The sequence below is a fragment of the Gracilinanus agilis genome, chromosome 3 (assembly GCF_016433145.1).
Source record: "Gracilinanus agilis isolate LMUSP501 chromosome 3, AgileGrace, whole genome shotgun sequence".
NCBI lineage: Eukaryota > Metazoa > Chordata > Mammalia > Didelphimorphia > Didelphidae > Gracilinanus > Gracilinanus agilis.
In genome coordinates, this window is record NC_058132.1 from 393523815 (window position 1) to 393539114 (window position 15300).

Here is a 15300-nt window from a genome sequence, read left to right on the forward strand (position 1 = left end):
GTCAGCTAAGATGAGGCTACCAGCCTAAGATGCTTAACAAGGTGCACAGGGGGCAGTGCTCAAACCACTTTGCTATAGGAAATATTGGGGTTTTACATGGAATCGATGCCTGTGTGCAAGGGAGGCGGGATATGTATCATTGCAAATTGTACTAAATGATCGCTTTCTATAAAAATAATTAGACTGGTAACATGTGCACATTTCTTTACTGCAATGTTTGTAAAATGATTGAGAGATTATTTAGGACAAATGCAACTCATGCATTTTTTTCTTTCTGCTTGCCTGGGGGAAAAAAAGAGGCCCTCCACTTTCCTCTCATACTAGTCACAGCAGAGGCACAGCTCCTAACCACATAATTAAAAGCAAATGTCTACACGTCTTGACTTCCCTGCTCTGCCACAACTAGTAAGGAGATGCTCATTGCCAATGCATAAACTCCTATCACCAAAAAATTCTCGAATGTGGAGCCATTAACCAGTTACATTCACTACTGATGCTAAAGGGAATCTCATTCTTCAAGAGATTATTAAGCAAGAGACCAAGGACCAATTCAAAGACTCCTTAAGAGAAGCTTGCAAAAGACTATTAACAGCTGAATCCTTGTCCTAGTTAAAAACAACAACAACAAAAAACAACAACAAAAAACAACTTTGAAATGGAGTTTATGCCAGCTGCTCCCCTGCAGGCAAGAGGAGATGAGGGCATTTTTTTTTCCACCTAGTTTTCAGACAATGGTCTGTCATGTTGATCCTTCACTTGTCAAGTAAGATGACGTTAACATATTGGAAGCTTGCAGCATTTGCTTAGGTTTAATCAGCTCTCTTAATTTCTGCAGGTCCCCAAAACACATGTAAAAGCTGTTTATAATGACAGCAGCCAAAGGGCAGAGGATAATGAGTCAACAGATCAAACTGCTTTGATGCTCTGCAAGTGTTCTAGAAAACCATAAGTTAGAAAAGATGTAATAATTCTTTGTTTATTTTCTTTGGAGACTGTTGTTTCTAGTAGTAGTCTTCATAGTTCTTTGGGTTCAGGCAATAAAGGATGGCACCCCCAAAAGAAAATATAGTTGCACCCCAAGCCAGACCATAACCCCAGTTGAACTCATGGTAAATTTTCAGGCTCACGGTTTCAATGAACTTGATTGGGTAGAGGACAAGGCTGCACACCTGTAAAACGACTGGAAGAAAAAACAAAACAAAACAGTGAATTAGGACAAGATGTCAAAAGCTTCAAAGAAACAAATCTTAAAACAAAAAAACAACAAAATAAAACAAAGAAATTGAAAAATAAAGGAAAACTTAAAACTTAAAAATTAAAGAAAAAAGAAACAGGAGAAAGAAAAAATAGAAAAGAAATGGAAAGATAAATAGAAAAAATAGTACTACTGTACTTTTTTTTAGCCAATAAAATCTTTAGATTTATTAAATAAATTTATCTGATTCACAAAAAAATCCAAAACATGTTAGTTAATCAAGCTGGTGAAATATGTGGTGTTGATCATTATAAATTTGTCATAATTGACATAAAATTATTTTTCTTTATTGAAGAAATATTTAATAAAAATAATAATAGCTAGCATTCGCATAACATTTTAGAGGTTGTAAATTATTTTACAGATATTATCTCCTTTTACCCTTTAAACAACTCTTGGGAATTAGTGTTACACTGTATAGATGAGGAAACTGAGAAAGACTTAGTAATTTGCTGATGGCACTATGGCTAAGATTCCGCTTCTACAAGAAGCCTTCTCCAAAGCTCTCTTAATCCTAGTGCCTTCCCTCTGTTAATTACTTTCTATTTTTCTTATATATAGCTTGCTTTGTATATATTTGTTTATTTGCTATCTCCATCATTAGGCTGTAAGTTCCTTGAGGTCAAGTACTGTCTTTTGTCTCTTTTTGTATGTTCAGTGCCTGGCACATAGTAAGTGTTTAATAAATGTTTACTGGGGCAACTAAATGACTCAGTGGATAGAGCACCACCATGTCTGGAACTTGGAGGACCTGAATTCAAATGTGACCTCCCTGGGCAAGTCACTTAAACCCATTTGAGTAGTCCTTCCTTTTTTTTTTAAACCTTTACATTCTCTAAAGACAAAAGGGCACAGTCTAGGCAATTGAGATTAAATGACTTGGCCAGAGTCAAACAGCTAGAAACTGTCTGTGAGCAGATTTGAATCCAGGTCCTTTCACCTCCAAGTTTGTTTCTCTATCCACTGTCACCTAGCTGGCCCACCTCCCCTTGCCCTTCTGTATTAGAATTGTTACTAAGACAGAAAGTAAGCTTTAAAAAAAAAAGATGATTGATTGATTGATTGATAGTATCTAAGATAGTCTTGAACCCTTGTTTTCCTGAGTGCAGGAGATTTGGTGCTCTACTCACTGCACCACCTAACTGTTACTAGAGACCCTTGATTTCACCTCTGGGAGGAACTACTAATGCTGATCAGTAATTCATCTTTAATTTCTAGTTGTACATAAACTATATATATATATATATATGCATACATATTTATATATATATATATATATATAGTTATATATAGTCATCTAATTTATATAGTTAGTGGGGCAGTCAGAAGCAGGACTTGAGCCTAGATCTTCCTAGCTCCAAAGCTAGCCCAATGATTACCATGTTACACTGCTTTTTTTGTTTTTTTAAACCCTGACCTTCCATTTTAGAATCAATACTGAGGATTGGTGCCAAGGCAAAAGGGCGTTAACAGCTAGGCAATGGGAGTTAAGTGACTTGCCCAGGGTCACATAGCTAGGAAGTGTCTGACATCAAATTTGAACCCAGAGGGGGCAGCTGGGTAGCTCAGTGGATTGAGAGCCAGGCCTAGAGACAGGAGGTCCTAGGTTCAAATCTGGCCTCAGACACTTCCCAGCTGTGTGACCCTGGGCAAGTCACTTGACCCCCATTGCCTACCCTTACCACTCTTCCACCTATAAGTCAATACACAGAAGTTAAGGGTTTAAAAAAAAATTTGAACCCAGGGTCCCCATCTCTAGGCCAGGCACTCAATCCACTGAGCCACCCAGTTGACCCCATTCACAATGCCTTTCAAAGAAAGAAATATTACTATTACTAAATATATCGTTTGGAACTCTTGAGCTATTATGTCTCACTTCTGGTTTTGACCCTTTTCAATTTCTCTAACTATTCTAATTTCATTTTGAAATTTTCAAAACAAAATTAATTGTCATTCACTTAAAATTTTAAAATAACCATAAATCATTCCTAAAGCTATTTTAGGAGAAGGAAGTATTTTCCTTTTTATATTTCATCCCTTCTCTACCAATGCAACATTAGTTCAGATCTTCAACTTCCTTTACCTGGATTAACAAAATAGCTTCCTGATTTGTGTCTTTCCCTTAAATTTTTCACCACTCTAGTCCATCCTAAACACTGCTGCCTAATGCTTTGCCTTCAAGTCAGATTTCACCATGTGGTTACACTACTCAATGAATTTTAATGGTTTCCATTTTCCTCTAGGATCAAATGGAAGCTCCTCTGTTTAGCTTTCAAAGCCCCTCAAAATCTGGTCCCAATCCACCACTCTTCTGACTCACTGGCCTCATGATACTCTCTCACATACTGTGCAAGCCAATCACTGCAGCCTTCTTTCCATTCCTTACCTGCATCTCCCTCTCTAGACCTTTTCAATGGACATTCCCCAAGACTAGAACACATTCCTTCCTAATGTCTGCATCATAAAATATCTCTCTTCCTTTAAGGTATAGCATATTCCCTATATTTTATTTGAAGTCTTTCCCAATTTCAACTTCTAGTGCTCACTCTCCCAAAATAGCCTATATTTAACTACTTTTTATTTATTCTTTTTATAGTTATCCATACATCCATATTTCCATATATATTTACACATATTTATACTGGTGTATATATATCCACTATTGCTATATATGTATATATAATATCTCATTATCTTCCTCATTAGTAAGTGAGTTCTTTAACAATAGAGATTGTTTCACTCATTAAATTTGTATCCACAGAATTTAGCACAGTTCATGAAATGTAGAAACTTAACAGTTACTGATTTGATTGCTAAGGGAAAAAGTCCAGCAACAAGTTCTTTTCCTATTTTATGCTATTCACAAATTAGGGAGCTTAAATTCATTCTCAGTGAACATAACCAAACTGCTTAGTCTATCACATTAGTTTCCATCATTGCTCATTCAGATCTCTCTCATCTCTTTCGAAACTCTCTCTGCATTTGAAACTAAGACAACCCAGTTTACTGGTTTCCCAATATGTATGACTTGCAAAATTACCACCTCACAGCCTTTCCCTATGCCCCTTTATTTCCTTGAAATGTCCTTCCTTTTCTCTGTCATTTATGCCTCTTACCTACCTCAAAATCAGACTCTATACTTACTTTTTGAGGAAACTAGATGTCATCACTCCACATTCTTTTTTATTCTACATATCACTTTGTCCTTGTTGATTTTATTAATTGTACTTTAATGGAATGGAAAAAATTCTTCATGGAAAATAAGAGTCTCTCTCCAGTCCAAGCATTTATTAATTTTTTAAAAATCAAATCTTGTTTGTACTAATCAACTGCTCTGGCACAAATTTGAGGTGTCCTATGTGCCAATATGATGCAAGAACATTCCTTGAATAATTAATTTGATCTGGTGGTTTGCATTATTTACTAAAGCCTTGGTTCATCATAGGCAACATGCTTCTATTTTGTTTCTTTATTTAGTTCAATTCAACAGGCAGTTAACAGTACAAAGTGAACTACGGACCTAGGCTTGTGCTAAGAAATTGGAGGAATGGAATTTCCTGATACAGTCTCTGCCCTCCAAAATTCTCCTCCCTAAAAAAAGGCTAGATGGTGGCAATGGGTCCCAGTAGAAGTATTATCAGGCTTCAACATTCTTATCCCTAGGAGACCCATCCTGAATAGAGCTTTTTTTAACTGTTTAAGGTAACAAGTTGGGTGGAGTAAAAGGTAAAGCAACAATCTTTTCCTTATCCTTTGCTGTTTTGACTGTGAATGAGGACCCTTTTCTGAAGTTACCCTTCTTAAAGTTCCACAATTTGTGAATTCATTGTGAAATTGACATTACATGCCCTGGATTGGCAGCTCTCCATCTGGTACCATTTCTCACACCAAGTGGGTCATCTCTTTAACTTAGTATCATTTCTGTGCTTAAATGTTGATTCTATCACTTTAGACTTTCATGAGCATTCAGTCTCTCCAAGTCCACAGACAACTGAAAGCAATGACTTCTGATAGGAAGCCCTGTGCACTGAACAGTGTCATAGCTTGCATATGTATTTTAATTGATATTATATTTTGTTATAAAGGATCATTACATTCATGTAAGAAAGTCTCACTTGTTTATGATTTTTAAAGAAAATGAATCTTTCTGAAATAAACACACAATGTAAATATTCAGTAAATAATTGTTAACTACGTTGCTTTTGAGAACCTATAAATTTCAGGAAAGTTAAAAAAAAGTATCAAATTGTAAGAGAGTAGAACAGGAAAGCAAACTGTAATCTAGCAATGGACACAGTTCATTAACCTTTATGGAAGGGACAACATCATGAGAGAAAACCTGTTTAATCATATAAGAGAACTGACTCTTCTATTCAATCAAATTGTCAGCAAAAGGTCATAATTCCCATTAAGATTTATGTTCTTGTAAAGTCTTGGAAAGATTTCTGAATGAGTTGTCACCAAAGCAAAGTGGCAATACTTTTTCCCCCCAATCATGAATCTTTTTTTATGCTGAAAAGAATAAATTTTAAAATGTCTCCTGTCTCTCTCTCTCTGAGTGAAAAATTATTGGAATAGATTAAATTCTCAAAGGAAGGATACTTAAAAATCATTACTTTCTGTAAGGTATAACTTCAAATCATCAAGTGAGATTTATCTCTAAGTATATAGTATTCTAAGCATACTGACAAACAGATTCTTGGGAGAGTTCACCACTCAGATGCCAACAAATTTAATTAGAACAGGCAAATTTCTTCATGAAAATAAGTCCTTCTCTGCAGTCCAAGTGATTTTCCAAAATATGAATTAAATTTTATTTGTGTTAATAGAATACTTTGACATAGATTTTAGATTTCCTATATACTAATATGATACAAACCCATTATTTAAATAATGTTAGTAAGATGTTAAAATAAGAAATTATCTTTTTCAATTTTCCAGTTGGCTTTGCACCTCTATATATCTCTAAAAGAAAGAAGGTAGTTTCACAGAATATGGTCTTGAACTTAGCAAAGAATAGAATTTGATCAAATATTATAATTCAAGTCATAATGATATGGTAGTTGGTGGGCTGGTATTATACAAAAAGACATGAGCTCAGTTGCTGATTTTGATATATGACCTAAACAGAACAGTATCTGAAGTAAATTTCTCTCTCCTGTGTTACTCTCTTGACGTCATCTCCTGTCAAATTGGTGGAGTGCTCCCCTCCACTGGGAGGCTCACACAAAATAGAAAGCCATGTTTGGTTCTTGAGATGTGATATGTGAGAGTTAGTGGGTGGAAAGTTAGTGAGTGGGGGATTTTGCATGACTGAGGAAAAGAGGAAATGCTCTTTTGATTTGAGTGTTGATGATTCTGGCTGGACCTGCTGGTCAGTGGTGTAGCTAGTAGACCATTATGTTGGCCTGAGGATAATCAGCAAAGGCAGCAATAAGGAAAGTATCCTTCCTCTCCTTCTCCTACTTTTCCCTCTTCTTCCTCCTACTACTTTTGATTTAACAAAATTACTAGATTTAAGGCCAGTCTCTGAATTTTACTTCTTTCAACAGGATATCGAGGAGAAGAGAGTGACCAAATTTCAAAACCTGAAGAGAAGCAAAGAAGGATAAGGACTGAGAAAAAAGGAATGGATATGGCAGTGAAGAGCTCATTGGGTATTTAGGAGAGAGTCGTTTGGATGAGGTCAAAAGTTAGATTGTAGGTGATTAAGAGAATGAAAGAAAGAAAATTAAGGTAGTATTTATAGATGGTCCTGTCAAGAAGTTTAATCAGAAGCATTGTATGATCTCCGCCTTCCTTCAGTAGCACATATGTGGGAGCAAAAGTGGTGGATATTGGGAATAAATCAAGCCTGAAACTTGGCAGGGTATGATTGGTGATAAATAAGGGTACAAATGTCTTAAGAGAGCAGGACAATGTAGAATGGTTCACCAAGAGTTAAAGTTAGGGAAAGGAAGAGTGGCTCATGCAAGAGAGAGGCTTAGGAGAAAATTAAAGAGTCAAGGAATTGGAAAATATATTGTGGAGGGAAATCAGCATTTAGTAAGGGAAGACAGGAGTAGAAAGCCAAGAGGTTATGGTTATTTAAGGATATTTTGGAATTCTTTAATATGGTCATGGTGCATTTGTTGATGGAAATACCAAGAATATATGTGTGGCTGAGATGGAGTGGAGGTGAGGTGAACAAGTCGATGAACTGAGTAGTTAAGGTGTTGAAGGGAGAATCATCAAAATGTTGAAGTTTCCTCATATGAGGGTGGGTATACAGGAAAGCAAATGAAAAATGTAGAAGATAGGGGATAGACTATACTTGGGGGCTGGGTAACTAGCTCAATCATTTCATTTTATTCTTGAGGAATCTGAGACTGAGAAAGATTAAATAACTCATCCACTGTCACAGAGATAGGAAGAAGCAGATAGCATTTTAATCAAGTATTGCTACCCCAATACTTTTCATATATAACATCAATAATAATAGGTACATTACTTTAGCACCTTTAGGAGAAAGTATTTTTTGACCTTGCCTTATTTTTAGTGAGCAGATTTTCCTATGCTTGCCTTCATTTGGCCCATAGGAAAATGATGGATGTATTTTAATGAATATATTTTCCAGGAATCAGCTATGAGTACTTTTAATGATATTCTCCAAATGAAAAGGGAAAGCCTGACCTGCTGTGTTACAAATAACCATGAAGTTCTACCCTATTTAAATGCATAATAAGCCCAAAGTTAATGATTCATTCTAGAACTCCTATATTCACAGCCTGTCAAAAGATATTGAGTTAAATGAAGTGACAGCATTATAAAGATACTATATGGAATGATGCTATTATAATTTTCAGTTTGGGTTATCATCGTTTGAAAAAGGCTAGGTGTATTAATTAAATTTCAGGAATTAACAATTAATTAAGATTTGTTGTGGAAGCACTTACTATCAAGTTCTTATTCTTACACAACTTTGATTAAACTAGCTTTTAAAAGAGATTTATTTTCCAGTTAATGCATAGATAAATTATCCTTTTAGATTTTCATAGCACTTCTCTTTATGAGAGCATTGCTGGGGTAGAGAAACTAAAGTATAGAGAAAGAAAGTGATTTATCCACAGTAACAAACCTACTAAATGTTACAAGTTGGGATTTGAATCCAGGTCTCCTGACTTCATAGAACAATTTCCATTAACTCGTGTTGCATGACATAATAATTGGCTATTTGAAAACAAAGCTATAGAGAAAAGGAAAGCAATATTTGATTTTAAGCTGCATATGAAAAAGCATAGAATTTTCTTTGAAAGAGAATTTGAAAACTAGAATTGTTATGACAAATGGTCTTTTATATATGTGATGATTTCTTTTCCCTCACCATATCTTCATAGGTTATTAAAGATGAAGTCAAAGGCTAACTGAAAGTCACCAAAAGATGTACAATTTTTTTACTTGCTTAGCATGGAATATCATACTATGAAAATTTTATCTTTCTTTTTCTCTCTCTCCATATATATGTGTGTATATATATATGTATATATATGTACACATATGCCTACATGTATACAGAGATAACATAAGTTCACATATGTGATATGCACCCAAATAATAAGACTTTAATATGTATCATTAATTATAGCAATAATTGTTTCTCTGTGTACTTAAAGAAGCAAACCATAAATAGCAATAAAGATCAAATTCAGTTAAAATGGACTTCCAGGGAGATCCACATTATTTCATTTTTCCTAATAGTGTTGAGTCAGAATGTGCCTCAAAGTCAAAACTAGGCTTTAGTTCTACAGGCTTTGGGGCATATTAATGTTTATTAAATTAGTCATAGGAGAATTTTGTTTCCTGGACTTAGAAATTCTTTTTATCAACTTGTCATTCTTCCGTAGTACTATCTGTTTAGTGAAATGGAAGTTGTTTTAATAAATAACAATTAAATGACTACTGTTATTATTTCTAGTATTAATAATAATGATATGATAAAATAGGAAATTACAATCTTGAGGTTAAAGTTAATTAACTCCCTTGATTATAAAATGACTCCTGGAGGACATGTAGTTAAATCCTTAATCCACTATATATTATCTGAGAAACTTTGGTTAAGTCACTTCAGGTCTTAAAATTCAATTTCCTAATTGGTAAATAGGAAAGTTTTTAAGTGTCCCCTTCTAAATTGAAATCAGTGTTGCTTTAAGCCTCTCATTTTGGTTCTTCCATGTTTGTGATCTGTAACTAATAACTTTATCTCTGGGATGCAGTTTTCTTATCCCTAAAATGTTCTGGTTGAACAATATTGTCCTTTATAAGTATCCTTCCTGACACTAAAGAGATTTCACTTCCATACAACTGTCTGAAGAGTAAAACCATGAGCATAAACGGTAGGGGGCAGCAGAACACTTCATCATTTTCCCCCTCTTTTTCTTTTTCTTTTATGTTCTCAATACCCTTCAAATTCAAGAATCCAACTATTCCTATAATTTAAATGTCTTTTAAAAATCCATGCAGCAGTTTACATGGTTCTATCAGTCTATTCATTTTTGGCTCCTGGATAGCTGATAACATTGGTTTTGACATAAATGTGATTGACAGGATGAATGGAAGTCACCTCAAGATACAAATATATATATTTCAGATCATTATTATATTGTTGGAAATTACAAATCTCATTTAAAAAATGGCTCACTTTTTGATTAGTCAGTGCTTTTTTAAAATATCATCCATTCATTGGTGATGTTTTAATTTGGGCAAAGTTTCATATTGTGAAAGTTGTTCAATTAATGAGCATGTATTAATTAAAATCACAGCTGACTTTCATGGTGGGTCAGTGTGGAAAAAAAATCATTTATTTTCATACTGAATTACATAGGATGGCATATATTTTGGAAGTAATTTCTTAGCTTCAAGTCGTAGAGTTAAACGAATAGTGATTAATAAGATTTCAATAAGACCAAGAGATCAATCACAAATAAAATCTTCTCTAAGAAAAATTTTTGAAAAGGCTGTTGGTAAAGAAATTTGTTACAATTACTAATAGTAGCAAGCAATACATTCAAGGAGTGTTATTTGTTCATCTTTTGTTTAAAAGTTTAGAACTTATGCCTGTTAAAATATTTAACACACTAAAAAATGAATAATCTGCTAATGCCTAATCCAATTTATTTTAAGACATTACATAGGTCACCAATTTTTTATAGGGTGCAATATAGGTATGCAATTTCTCCACAGGCAATGAAGATGTAGATAGCCTCATGAAACTTTAATACAGACATGGAAATTATGAATATATTTACCTGCAGCAAAAAGCATAACTGCAACTGGTCTATAGAAACGTCTCCGAGATCCCACACAGATTGATATCAAACCAACCAAGAAGGCAATGAGAATGATGGCAGCACCACCCAAGAGTAAGGCCAGAGTAGCAATCTGCCAGTCTAGAAAAGGAAAAGAAAGTAAATGATAACAAATGATAAGTTACAAATTATAAAGCGGGGTAACATTTGATAGTTCATACAGTGATGTAATTAAATGGGCCCAACTAACTGATTGGTGGAACTGGAAAAATCCATTTGAGGTGTGCAGCTTGATATGGTGGAGTGAGTACTTGCTCTTCTGTTAGAGGGTCTTGTTTCCAATCCCCATCTGAAGATGACTATTTCTCTGACCTTGGGCATGTCCTTTTCTTCTAGATCTGGATCCGGGATCATATATTCCTTGTACTCTTTGGGATAATTTAATTCACCAAAGCTTCTCTGATCTTTAAGACAGTATTTTCCACAAATATTTATCAATGCTGAATCCATTTAAAGGACAATGTAAAAGATAGAGTGGATATAAGATGGCTACACTAAATTATTAATGATAACTTGCATCTAAGAAGTAACATAAACTAAAATCGTGAAACTTTATCACTGGAAAAAAAGAGATGGGTCAGTCATGGAATGAGAGCAAAAGTACCAGATGGACAGTTGAAGTTCAGCGGTAGTCCACACATACTATGAAAAATTCAATGAAAAGTCCTCCAGTGTGTCAGCTACATCCTTTGTTCAAGATTTACAAAAGTACCTAGACAAGAACCCTACAGGGTGAGAAGGCAGTGAAGGGAAGTACCTACTCTAATGATCATAAAGCCCATTTAAGTTCTGAAGAGTAATCCTGATTCTCAGATTTCATTTTTAAAATGTTTCTTATTTCCTCAAAACTCAACAGAAGAGGATTTTATCCTTGTAATATTATTTCATAATTTTCCTGTCAGATAGAGATATTTATGAAATATTTTAGCATAGTTTCTGCCACATAGTAAGTGCTTTATAAGTGCTAATTTTTATTACTAAAAGAAGAGTTGTGTTGTTTCTTTTGGGGAATTTTCCTGGGAATATATGTCAATTCTCTCTCTCTCTCTCTCTCTCTCTCTCTCTCTCTCTTTCTCTCTCTCTCTCTCTCTCTCTATCTGTCTGTCTGTCTCCCTCTCCCTCCCTTCCATATTTATTACATCTCCTTCATAATAGCCCCATTAATACTTAAGAAACATATTTTAAGATTGAGATTGCACAGTGAGTCAAAAAACTATATAGAGCTATTGGGTCTATTTTTCATTCATTCATGCATTCATTCATTCAATGTTTATTGAGTTCTTTCTATGGTCAAAGCTCAGTGCTTAGATGCTTCCAGATTTTTTTTCATTCAAACTAAGTGTGAAGGTTACTGAATTTCCTCCATTAGTATAAAAGAAAAAAAATAAATGGGATAGTTGGAATCTTGTCTCATCCACATTTTCTATTATCCTAGAGTCAGAATGAGTAATTTGAAGAAATGAATAGCCTATATAAAAGCTTTATAAAGTTAAAAGTACAATATAAATGCAGGGGATTCTTACTGTTATTACTGATATAATTTATTTTTAATCCCAACCTTGACATGCAACACATTTCTAAGCTGCTTTTCTAAGACCAATAATTAGAATATTCGAGTTGGCAAGGATTTAAGACATTATCTTGTCTGTCTCCATCTTATGAAGTAACTGAAACACAGACAGGTAATATCTTGTTCAAATAAATAGATATATATATATATATAGTAGAAGAAGGTCACCTGATTTCCTTTCTAATGATTTTTGTTGTACCAAAATTTGTACAATAAATGAAAGCTAATTTACATATAATTCAGAATCCTAACTTGAATAAATTTTGGATAATTATTTATTATATATCCCTTCTCCTCCAGAAGATTTTATTTTATTTTCTGACTTTTTCTTACTTAGTCCCAATATTTTAATGAGTTCCTTACTCACAACAATATTTTTGAAGGATAAAATCTACTGCAGTTAGAGACTACTAATTAATGGAGTGCAGTTAGTCATGGTGTTGAGAAAATTTTCTCATTTGTGGGTATAACAGAGAGTCTACTTTTTAAAAAATCAGTCTTTCACTGCTTTGTAAACTCATTTCCCTTTTTCTGTGTCAAAATTATCTCTTTGGTGTCTAGGTTTACATAGCCTCTTTATTCTTAAAGTATGCATCAGTAAGATACTTTGAAATATTCACTCCAAAATATAAGCCCTGGTGAAAATGTCAAAGACAAATTTCTGGTGTGTTTTTCATAGAAGAACAAGGTAGATAACCAGGCATCCTGTTGCAAGTGGCAAGCTACTCCATTTGCTTCAGGAAAAACCACTTGTTTTACTCAATGACGGCCAATAAGGATGATCAAAGCAGGGCTAGGTCTGATGTTTGCTCACAGTCCCCTTGCATACTGAATGAAAGGCTTTTTGCCATGACAACAGCCTACAAGGCACATGCTCAGTATGGTAATAACTAAGCATTTTACAAATTTTAACCACTGAAGTACCTCCATTCCCATCACCACCTGCAGAATTTGAAACATTAGAAAATTTGTTTCTCTAACAATTCTGGGTTTAGGTAAAACGTATTTTCTGTTTGTGCATAGCTTTCATAGAGGAAAAAAAACAAAGCAACAATTATCTTTTACCTTTTACAAACTGGGTTTGTAACTGTAATGCTTTCTAGAGTTGAGTTCATTCATTCATTATTTTTTTTCAGTATTTTTTCCTTTTTTTGCCTATCATCTTTAGAAAAGGAAAAGATAATTAACTGCTGGGCTTGTGGCCCATATGTGGGAGCAGTAGGTGTTCAGCTTACTTCTATTTTCTAAGGTCTTGTGCTTTTTGAGATGCTGAGGCACAGAGATGGAAAACAAAAGAACTGTTTCTTATAACCTAAGCATCTTCTATTATTTTATTATTTACTTGTTTGTTTATTTGGTTTATTTTTCATTGAATTATTGGAGATTGAGTTTCCCTACCTAGCAGAGTTTTAATCAACTCCATTTTTTTCCACGTTGGCCAATTCAACCTTATTTAAGAAGCTTCCTTCTTTTTCCTGGTAGTCAACATAATAGTGACAATCTTAGGACATCCCTTTAGATTTAGCAAACTACTACTATCCTTCTAAGCTCAAGTGATCTATCATCCTCAGTCTCCCATTAGCAAAAGGAATTAAAAGTATATTCTATCATTCTTCACATTAATTTAAAAAAGTTGAGAAAAACAAAAGTAAAGTCCTTAAAACAAAAAGGGCAAATATTAAGAAAAGGCATCACTTTAAAAATACGTATATATGCAGCTCACTTTTTAAAGTGATATATTTTAAAACAAAAGAACATGACTTCCAATTGTGTGTAAAAGAGACATTTGTAAAGTAACTTTTATATACTATAACAGTATTGTAGCATATGGATTTGAATAAAAAGCCTAACAAAAGAATATGCTTAAAATTAATTCCAAATACATTTGCGAAAATATATGTATAATATAGATATATCTCAGCTACTCTAAGAGATGTGTTCCTGAAAGCTTGCATGTAAATCAAGATTTGAAATGAAGTAGCAGAGTAAATGTTTTGTTTTGTTAAGATGACTTCTAAAAAATTAAGAATGTGTTATTAAATAATTATGGGCTTTCACCTGTTGGATTTGTTCAAATAAAGGAGTTATATAAGAAAATATATTAAATATAAAAATGCTTTTGGTGTGGTTTATCACAAAGTAATTTAATTTTTTCAGTGCAGATGCTCATTTCACAAAGGTAGCAGTCTATGACATTAAAGAAATGCTAGAAAGTTGCCTATAAAACAAAGTAGTTAAGTAACTTGCTCAGGGTCAATCTATTCTCTGATGTAGGATTTGAATCTTTTTGTCTCCAAGAACTACCTGTTTGTCATTATATCAAACCACCTCTACTTTAAGTATGTTAGTATGCATAAAATCTGATGTCTATATGATATAGAGTAATTCAAGTGTGAGTTTTAACAGTCCAGATTACTCTTTTGGCAAATGAATTTTGTCATGCTTTTGTCTAGGTCTATAAAGTATATGCACTTTTGGTGATTTAATTTGTACTGTGCTAAGCATATAAGTTCAATAAGGTTATTCTTTCAGGTTGATTATTTCTCATGTATAAGTGCTATAAAATATTCTATGTGCGTCAGGGCTATGCAGCTTTGTTTTATTTTTAAATATCACATCAAGTAAGACAATTCCACAAGATTATGATGTTATAAAAGTTTGTGCTAGTGAAAATTATAGGATTAAGAAAATATCAATATGTCACCTGAAAGTACACAACCCAAGTCAAACAAAAACATTCAAGCTATGTATTTCTTTATGAAAATAAAATACACAAAAGTACATGTATATACTAACAAGAAAATGACTGGTCCTGTGATTTCGTAACTATATTTTAATTTCTGGATGAAAAATTCCCTCTACTAATGCACTTCCATGCAAGATATTAAGTGACTTGCCAAGGATCACATATCTATTAATTTTAAAGGTAGGACTTGAATCAAGAAAGACCTTGCCTCTCTAATCACTGTCAACTTAACTCTCATCTACATAGACATATGCATGCATATGTGTTCTTTCCTGGGTCCTTTATATTCATAATCTATTGTACTATCTATATATTATTACTACTACTGTTACAATTACTGCTACTACGACTATGATAACTAGATGATACAATGAATAGAGCACTG

The 15300-nt window shown here is 33.7% G+C and overlaps 1 protein-coding gene across 1 annotated transcript in view; it reads right to left on the reverse strand.

Moving 5' to 3' along the window:
* Positions 1-709: 709 nt before the first annotated feature.
* Positions 710-15300, reverse strand: part of TMEM47 (transmembrane protein 47) — a 33425-nt gene continuing 18834 nt past the window's right edge. Inside the window, exons 2-3 of the mRNA XM_044666833.1 lie at positions 10540-10680; positions 710-1180 (exon numbers count right to left, since the gene is read on the reverse strand). Coding sequence (XP_044522768.1) covers positions 1002-1180; positions 10540-10680 — 320 coding nt within the window. The 3' untranslated portion in view covers positions 710-1001. The remainder of the gene's footprint in view (positions 1181-10539; positions 10681-15300) is intronic.